The sequence below is a fragment of the Leopardus geoffroyi genome, chromosome A2 (genome assembly GCF_018350155.1).
Source record: "Leopardus geoffroyi isolate Oge1 chromosome A2, O.geoffroyi_Oge1_pat1.0, whole genome shotgun sequence".
NCBI classification, from domain to species: Eukaryota; Metazoa; Chordata; class Mammalia; order Carnivora; family Felidae; genus Leopardus; species Leopardus geoffroyi.
In genome coordinates, this window is record NC_059331.1 from 81587365 (window position 1) to 81597412 (window position 10048).

Here is a 10048-nt window from a genome sequence, read left to right on the forward strand (position 1 = left end):
CACTAGCAAGTCCCTACATGACATGTAAACATGCCAAACCTCATGGTTGAACCACATACGGGGGCCTCAACACACTAGTATTTTAATACACTTTCTCTCTCTTCAGTCCCAGCTACAAAGTGCTTGGACAGCTTCCTGACACTGACGTGTATATTGATATAGATGCATATGAGGAGGTAGGACATTTTTCTGTCATTTTAAATGGTTGTAAGTATGTCATGTGATCAGCTGACTATTATTTTTATGTAGGGCGAAAAGTTGGGGGCTGGAAAAGAAGGAAGTGTAGTGGTCAGAGCGAAAAGCTTGCACTGCAGGGCACCTGTTTGACTCAGTCGCTTTGGCATCCGACTCTTGGTTTTGGCTCAGGTGATGATCTCACAGTTCATGGGACCGAGCCTCCGTCAGGTTCTGCACTGACAGCACAGAACCTACTGGCGATTCTCTCTCTCCCTCCCTCTCTCTCTCAAAATAAATAAATATTTTTAATGTGATCAAAGAAATATGACAATGTGTATTTTCAAGGCTTTCTTCTCAGAAAGAGAAGTATTACGTGGGGTAGTGACAGAATTTTATCTGAACACTGTAAGAGGGCCTTTTGTGACTTTTGTGTTGATTTTCAGGTTGGAGGAGGGAGTAGGTGCAGTTTGACTCTGAAATATTTCCATGTGTTAAATTTGCTCACATTTTCTTTCTCAGGTGAAAGAAATTCCTGGAATAAAAATATTCCAAATCAATGCCCCAATTTATTATGCAAATAGCGACTTATATAGCAATGCTTTAAAAAGAAAGGTGAGTCATGAGAAATGGATTATTTTTGAGGGGACCTGTGGATTGACAGGGGTGTGAGCGACACTCAAATGTCTTCATATGCCTTTTATACTATAACATTCTCTCCCTTTCTCTCTTTATTGTGGTAGAATACCCAGAAAATTTACCATTTTTGGTAAATTTACCATTCAGCACATGGAATTGAGTACATTCACACTGTTGTGTACCCAACACCACCAGTCATTCTTGTTTATCATATACATATACTACCTTCTCAAAAAAAATTTAAGAAAAAGAGTGAAAAAATAATTTTAGGTTTCCTACTCTTCAGATCATGTGGGTTCCTCTGGTCATGGTTAGAACTTCACTCCACACTGCCCAATATACAGAATATCTCCCCGTCAACCCACATAGTCTCTTAAATATAAGAATCTGAGAGTAAGTTTGAAAAATGTTACTTTATGGGGCGCCTGGGTGGCGCAGTCAGTTAAGCGTCCGACTTCAGCCAGGTCATGATCTCGCGGTCCGTGAGTTCGAGCCCCGCGTCAGGCTCTGGGCTGATGGCTCAGAGCCTGGAGCCTGTTTCCGATTCTGTGTCTCCCTCTCTCTCTGACCCTCCCCCGTTCATGCTCTATCTCTCTCTGTCCCAAAAATAAATAAACGTTGAAAAAAAAATTTTTTTGAAAAATGTTACTTTAAACATTCTCTTCAATACTTTGGTGTACTCACTGCTGCATCCTGCTAAATATACACAGGAATAAGGAAAGTTACTCATGCTCCTTTAATGAGAGTGACTCAGTTCACAATGTCTGAGGGAAAGGTAGAGGTGAGGGGGATTACTTGGCATAGAAAACAGTCAGATGGGGAGATCTGAAGATTAATTGCATTTGGTGGGTTCCTGGGAGCTGAGACATGATTTCGCATATATTGTTCTTCTGTAAAGACTGGAGTGAACCCAGCGCTCATAATGGGAGCAAGAAGAAAGGCCATGAAGAAGTATGCTAAGGAAGTTGGAAATGCAAATATGGCCAATGCAACTGCTGTCAAAGTGGTGAGTGGTCTCTTTATTGTAATTCTCCCTCCTCTTAATCTGCACCACCCCCCACCTTTATTCACGATGGAAGCCTTAACACAGCAGGAAGCCCCTAAAATAGGAAAGCTTAGAAAGAATCTAAGTATCCTCTATATTATTAAAGATACGTAATAAAGTCAGCCATGAGAACACTTCTGAAAAAAGTAGGGATATGAGCCCTGGAAAACATTTGTTTAAATTAAGATCACACAGTACCTTAATAAATTTTTACCATGGGTGCTTCATATAGATTTATTCAGCTGACAATAAACAAACAAACAAACAAACAAAACCCACACACCTCAAAGGCTGGATTTTGCTGCTCAAGCCTTATGGTAACTCATGGTCATGCTGCTGAAGTTCATGGAACTATTTTAGAAGTGGGGAGAAAATGGCTATGATGACAAAGGAGAGTGGATTTCATTGGACAGAAACAAGAGGAGGAAGAGACGAAAAGAAACTGAACTAACACTGAATGTTATGTACACATCCTTTTTCTGTCACATTGCAAGGCTGGGATGTGGCAGTCATTTTAGACAAGGTTTGGTAGAGTCAGTAGCTTGACAATATAGGGACTCATTTTCCCCTATAAATGAATGTGAGCTGTTCATAGACTTCTGGTTTGGTGTAACTGTTCACAGGATGCAGAAGTAGATGGAGAAGATGCCACAAAGCCTGAAGAAGAGGATGACGAAGTAAAATACCCCCCAATAGTCATCAAGAGCACATTTCCTGAAGAAATGCAAAGATTTATGCCCCCAGTGGATAACATCCACACCATCATTCTGGATTTTACACAAGTCAATTTTATTGACTCTGTTGGTGTAAAAACTCTGGCCGGGGTAAGCATCATCTTAAATGAGTGGTTTTTGTATCTCTGTTGCCATCAGTAAAATGAGAGTTGAACTAGGGTCCCTTTTCAACTCTTAAAATTCTTCTTTGTTGTTGCTTTTTTCCACTTTTGATGGTGGAAAATTTCAGAACTATACAAAAGTAAGGAGCATAGTGTAACGAAGCCCCATGTAACTATCACTCAGCTTCGACAGTTCATCAGTTAATGGTCAGTCGTGTTTCATTCAGCCCACACCCGCTTTCTGCTGCTTTTACATTAAAGCACATCCCAGTCATCAGTCACCTCTTGGTGAATATTTCAGGATACGGCTCTACGGAGGATTCTTCTAAAAATCAGTACCTTTATTCCACCTACATAAAATTTAACAAGAGTTCCTTGAGAGCCCTCATGATCACTGTCCATGTAAAAATTATATACAAAATTAGTTTTAAATGATTAGCTCAAAAATGCATAATTTTTTAAAATGCATAATTACTGAGGCCCAGTAGCTCAAGCGAATGAACTAGTGTCTTGTATCAGGAGATACATATTGGTAGAAAGAGACTTGCATCTGGCACGGAGTCAAGAGAAACTAAACTTTATTTCAACATTATTACAGATTGTAAAAGAATATGGAGATGTCGGTATTTATGTGTATTTAGCAGGATGCAGCGGTGAGTACATTTCTAGAATGGGGAGAAGCTTTAACACTTTAGTTTTGTTTCTCTTTTTTTAATAGCATTTTAAAAGTTTGGAAAGATTGGGGCACCTGGGTGGCTCAGTTGGTTAAGCGACCAACTTCGGCTCAGGTCATGATCTCACGGCTTGTGAGTTCAAGCCCCGTGTCGGGCTCTGTGCTGACAGCTCAGAGCCTGGAGCCTGCTTCAGATTCTGTGTCTCCCTTTCTCTCTTTCTCTCTCTCTCTCTGCCTCCCTTGCTTGCTCTCTGTCTCTCTCTCAAAAATAAACAATAAAAAAAAAAAGTTGGGGAAGGTTTTCCCTTAATTTTTGTTTTTGGCAAAAATGAAAATTATTCTGAAAATCACTCTAAAGCTAGCTTTGAAATTAGCCACTTCCGGGCACCCCTTTCACTGGGCCATTGTGGCAGGCCTCCTGACCTGGATGTGGAAGGAAGGAGCTTATAAACCACTGTTCTGGGCTGGTACATTTAATGATTATTTAAAGGCTGCCTTAAACATAGTTCTATAAAATCATTTAGGTTTTTCCATACAATGCCTGCTATTTTTGCTTTATATTAAATTTTGGTTGAAACCAAAAAGTGCTTGAAAATGAAATCTACATAGACATCGCTTTTCACCTGCCAGATGGGCAAAAAGGAAAAATGTCTGCAAACATGCTCTGTAGGCACCCTGTGGGACAACAAGTGCTCATAGACACTACTGCCAGGAGTGCAAAATGGAACAGCCTCTGTGGAGGGCAGGGCGGCATGATCTTTCCCAACTACAAATGCACTTAACCTTTAACCCAGCACATCCAGCAATGTGCTGCATGTATTCAAAATGACACATGTACGTGATCAACTGTGAGCAGTTGTAGAAACTGGTTACTGTCTATAGAATAAAGGACTGGAAAAACCTTAAGCATCAAAGAAAAGGACCAGTTCAATAAACTAGGGTATATCCACATGATAGAGTATCATGTAGTGGTTAAAAAAAAAAAAAAAGTAAAAAATATCCAGAATAATCTATATATAATGTTAAAAAGATACTGTGGGGTAAGAAAAAGGGGAAAATAAGAATATATATATTTATATTTACTTATATCTGCATAAAGAAATACTGAAAGAAAATGCGAGAAAGTAGTTTCCTGCAACTGGGGTGTGATATCACGGGGACAGGGATTGGAGTGACACTTTTTACTCTATCACTGTAGTATTTAAACTACCTAAGAGTGTTAATGTTTTTAACGTTAGACACCGATACCCAAAGTGTGGGCTAATTTTCCTTTCTTCTTTTATAGCACAAGTTGTGAATGACCTCACTCAAAATCGATTCTTTGAAAATCCTGCCTTGAAGGAGCTGCTGTTCTACAGCATTCATGATGCAGTTTTAGGCAGCCAGCTTCGGGAGGCGCTTGCCGAGCAAGAAGCCACCGCTGCCCCTCCGCAGGAGGACTCAGAACCCAACGCCACTCCAGAAGCTTAGAGGAGGAACCCAGCTGGGATGGGGTACGAGCCTCTGGGAAATTACTCACTTACACATTTTAAGTACTAGACACTAGACGTCCCCCCGCTAAGGGTAAATGCTAGTAGTCAAGGCTTGATTTGGAGGGTGAATAACGCACATAGCAAGATGTATCTTACTTGTGTTTTTTTTTTAATTGAATTATTTCAAAGATAAATTGTCCCTCTTGCCTGCATTTACTGTGCAGTGACATTCCTGTTACCCTTTAGTGTTACCTTTATAAGCCGAGCGTTCCAGAAGTTATTTCCTTTAAGTGCTTTAGGTACCAGTCATATATGCTTTCACCAGATGGGTAGCATCCTTACTTTGGTACTTGCTGGTGTACAGACTTTCTGTAATCAGAGCTAACTAACAGAAGGGGCACACCCTCAGTTTTCTAGAAGTCCTTTAAAAATAACCTTTTATTACTAAAGAAGCATTATGAGTGCAATAAAAAAGAATAGAAAAAATAAACAAAAGAAAATAAAAACATTATATTGCTACCATTCAAAGATTATCACTAACACCTTAAGGCATATCCTTCCAGATCTTTTTCTGTGCATATATACTTACATTTTTTAACCAGAGTAAGATCATATTCTACATAGTGCTCTGTAAGTCATTTTTCAGTCAACAATCCTTGTTTCCTCATCTGGAATACTTTTACCTCAGATCATATTCAGGTTTCCCCAGTTGTCCTCAAATTTATACTTGGTCTGTCCAGACTAGTATCCATTCTGTGACCTACCACTACAACTGGTCATGTCCCTTCAAGTCCCTTAAGTCTATCTTAATCCAGTACAGTCCCTTTTATGACATTGAGTTGTTGAAGAGAGACTGGGGCAGTTGTCCTGTAGAATCCCCATTTTGTTCTTTCAAGGTGTTATATCACTTGTCCCTTTATTTCCTGAATTACCTGTAATCTAAAAGTTTTATCTAAAAGCTTCATGGATTTGAATAAAACATTTTTTTTTTTTTGCTGGAATATATCCTAGATGAGACACATGCTTTAAATCTCATCACATCAGAAAACACATAATATCTAGTTGACCTACCACTAAATGATGCTGATAGCCTCATCCCCCACTTACGTTTTCTCCATTGTGACTTATGAGTTTTCTGTCTGGTTTTCCTTTGGCATTGAATGAATGCCCAGTTCCCTCCCATTAGCCATTCAGCCAGGGGTTTTAACAGTGATAATCCTTGCCTAAATCAATAATTTTATTAAGACTTGAGATTTTTTTTTTCCATTTCTCTCATTTCTTCAGCATTTATTAGTTGGTGTTTCTTTGTAAACTACAGCTATCCCTCCTCAACCTGAGCTATTTGGTCATCCTTAAATACAATCCTTTCTTACTGGAAAGGCAGGTTAAATGCTTTATTTTTTCCATTTAATTATCAACTTCAAAGTAAGGAGTTGGTTTAACGGGCAATGACATAGTAGGCTCTTTTACATTTCTCTTTTTTTCGGTGTAATCATAGGCTCGTGTATTTTTACAGTTTTAATGTTCCTCAGTCCATTATAATAATTCTTTTTGGTGCTCATTTGTCACTACTGTGACCAGTAGGCGCCCCTAGAACTTCTGTTGCTGCTAATAGTAAAGTAACCTTAAAAACCATGTATTTAAGAAAGCTAATTTCTTGGTATAAGTTAGTATCTTCCTTGGAAGTCCATAATAGTTATCAGTTAATTCTTATCAGACCCAGGGGGGGTAAGCCTATGAATGAGTAAAATGCCTATTTCAGGCACTCTTCATAGTTGTTCAAGTGGGGGGAGAACTTTAAGCCAATTCGTCATCAAAAAGGTCTTGCTCTTGTAGTTCTAAGTACTACCTCACTCCAAATCAAAGCACAAGTATTAGCCAACCTTCCTAAAGCCTCCTCTGCTGAGATTTCCTGCTAACAGTCTGTTTTTCAAGTATGTTTTCTTACTGACTTCTTTTTAGTTTTCATAAAGAAAACACTGCCAGGAGAAAAGTGGGCAGATCCCAGGAAAGAGTCGTGTTAGCATGGGTCTAACTCCATCCAAACCCTATGGTTTGTTTGCTTTAACTCTCAGATTTTGCAGTGACTTTACTAATTTAAAGTGGACCCCCTCCTTTCTAATCAGTACTTAATGGAGATCTAGAAGGAAATGAGATTTTCACCCAGCTACTTCCTTTGCAATCATCACACGCAAGATCACATACATCTGCATTCTGATACAGACTGCCTTCTGAAGGAGCATGTAGTTGTAGCACCTCAGCTTTAGTGGAAGCTTTTGTAAGAGGGCCTGCACCATTTCCGCCACTAATGCAGAACTTAAAGATTCTAAACAATGTTATAAAATACTTCATTGCATTGACTTTAGCACCGGTCTTCATCAAATGCTTTACATACAAAAATTCACATCCTAGCTGTTGATAGATTGAAAGTAGGGTACAAAAAATAGTATTTATCTGTATTTACAGATTTGTATTTAACTTTTCTGTTCCTTAATTTTCAACCTATTTTGAATAGATTTTTACCATGTACATAAAAAGCACTGAAGTCTTAAGGAAAGTTTTTTGTTTGTTTCAGTGAGCCTCTGAGGATGTAAGAATGCATTTCAAAATGTTTTATCTATATGTAAATATGTTGGAATGTTTTACTTAAAATTATTTAATATAGTAGAAAATTTCCTGACCTTTTTTACTTTAAGTTTGCCTCTTTGTTCTTCTTTCTGGAGCTCAATAGCCAGTAGCATGTGCTTCCTATGTGTCTCAAACCCTGGTTCAAATTCAGTCTCACTGCCCTATCAAAATGAGCATAATCCACAATGATAGATCTAGGGACTTGGTTGGTCTTATTTTATGGCAATATGGGAGAGCCCTGTCTTCAGGAAGGTCCCATATAGAGAAGTTGTCTTTCTAAAATCCTACATGATAGGATAGTGGTTGATTTCTGCCTCATGGATGGATGGAATATGTAAACAATTGTGAACCAGGGCCCAGAAAATTAATTCATGTCATAGATATGGACTCAATGGCAGCTTATAGTGGGATCCCATTTGCCAGTCCCATCTGCAGTGGGACTCAGAGAAACAAGGATATGAATCCTCTGCAAGCCCTGGGAGTTCACTTTATAGTTTTCAGGTAACCCCTAAAACCCCTATAGTTTTCAGGTAACTCCGTGTGGTTTGATCCTGTATTCTTACCTATTTAACAGAGAAAGGAGGTACCTGCCTCCAAAGGTACATTTTGAGAAAATGAGTCTTCCCTGGTGTGTGCGTGGAGTGGGTAACAAACCCAAAGAATCTGCCCTGGAATGGGTAGGTGTGTTTTTCTGTTTTGGGGGATGTGGGGATGGGGTGGCGTATGCCCTTGCGGAGGCTGAGGGAGAGGGAAGGGAGTATGTAATGTGGTAGGGAAGGCTTGATCTGTTACGTCTGCCCCTTTAAAGATAGTAATCAACTTAAAATTATCAGATCACACAAAACTTCCTTGGTGTGAGCCTGTGCGCTTTGAGTGTAAAAAAATGCTGTTGGTCCTTTTTAGTGTACCTTTCAGGAATGCTTTTAGGAGTCCATATATTTAGATTTGTGATAATATGGTTTGAGTGTAGATAAAAGTTGGGTTGAGAAGTGACAGAAGTACCTACCTTAATTCTCCAAATAGCCAGCCAAAATGCATGGGAGGGTTTTGAAACCGCTCAAATCCCAACAGAATGTTCAAGAGCTTAGCATTGTAGCAGGTAACCTGCCTGCTTATGGACTTGGATTTAATGAAGCCTGAGCATCTCAAAAATTTATCTGCCTTTGAAAAAAAAGGCACACCAGGCTCTTCATTTCACTTTATGTAACAGATGAACCTGAGCTTTGTGGAAATTACATTTTTACAAATCCATCACATTTTTACAGTATTTTTTAAAAGTATTTTCTAAAGAGCACTACAGCATTTTTCTAGAGTCATCAACTCTTTGTGTTTTATCAGCACTGATTTATGTATGACATACACGTGTGCCCATACACACGCATATACACATGTATACGTACACACACGTATTTTAGGTGGAGGGGGTTACCAACGAGTGTGTATTTTATCTTTTAAAATGGGATACAAAGATGCTAATCTAGATACGGTTGGGCAGAAACACCCAAATTTTTCAAATAATTGTCGGTTTGATGTGTGGTCAGATAGAGATTTTCAGCATGTAACTGAGATGTCAAGATTCTCCAGAGTCTAGAATATGTTAGGCCTGAGTGAGTTCAAGACATCCTCCAGTGTGAGTCATCTCAAATTGGTGCAAAGAAGTATGGGGCTACGTGAAAACATGGTAAGACTTCAAACAGCGCGATCTAAATGCTTGTTTCTCAAAATATTACAAAAACATCCATCTTCAGTTATTTACCTGAGTATTTTATTATATGCATAACACCTAGAAAGGGTTCATCCTATTTCATACCTCCCGAGAGACCAGGGCAGGCTTGGAAAAATTTTTCTGATCAATTTCGCAAAAAAGAAAAATGGAAGACAGAAAAGAATGCTGGTTGGATTTTATGAACGAAGAGCTTTCATTTTTCTCTTTGAAATGTTCATATTTTAAATACTTCAACTCAATACTCAAAGCATTATGTTGTCCACCTTTTCTTTGAATTAAAATGTATCCAGCTCTTGCTATTTTGCATAACTCATGAACATTGAACTGCAATAAAAACAGTCTTTATGGTGCCTGGGTCTCAGTATTTGGGCGGGGAGGATAACTGTGGTGCAAGACAAGAGGGGATTTGGTGGCGGCTGAACAAGAAAGAATTTTAAAGGGATGTGCTGAGGATCCTAATTCGATTTTATTTTTAGAAATACCTCACTTCACCAGAAGTCTAATAGGAATTTTACTGACATTTTAAACCATTAATTTACAAGATGAAGTATTTCTCTTTATGAAACCAATGGTGTATATATTTTTCTTTCTGCTTTACTGCTTCACTGGCCATTAAAATCACTAATTCTTGATGAAATTGAAATTGAAATCAACTCAAATGGCAAAGCAAAACCTAAGACATCAGATGCTTCTTCCACTTTAAAAAAAGTTTGGCCAAAGTGTTATTATTTATTCGATGTGGTAGGAAAAAAACAACAACATGTAAACACATGTGGTCCTGTGCCTAGATGGGCTATTGTGATGAGGGGCAGAAGAGCAGGAAGGTGAGGAACACAGGCGACAGAGCCGACGCACC

The 10048-nt window shown here is 38.8% G+C and overlaps 1 protein-coding gene across 2 annotated transcripts in view; it reads left to right on the plus strand.

Moving 5' to 3' along the window:
* SLC26A5 (solute carrier family 26 member 5) overlaps positions 1 to 6932 on the plus strand; it is a 53358-nt gene extending 46426 nt beyond the window's left edge. The window contains exons 16-21 of one of the 2 annotated variants that reach the window (XM_045494545.1): positions 107 to 176; positions 697 to 789; positions 1712 to 1819; positions 2482 to 2682; positions 3292 to 3346; positions 4652 to 6932. In XM_045494545.1, coding sequence (XP_045350501.1) covers positions 107 to 176; positions 697 to 789; positions 1712 to 1819; positions 2482 to 2682; positions 3292 to 3346; positions 4652 to 4836 — 712 coding nt within the window. In that variant the 3' untranslated portion in view covers positions 4837 to 6932. The remainder of the gene's footprint in view (positions 1 to 106; positions 177 to 696; positions 790 to 1711; positions 1820 to 2481; positions 2683 to 3291; positions 3347 to 4651) is intronic. The other variant, XM_045494546.1, reaches the window with a different exon arrangement.
* Positions 6933 to 10048: the final 3116 nt, after the last annotated feature.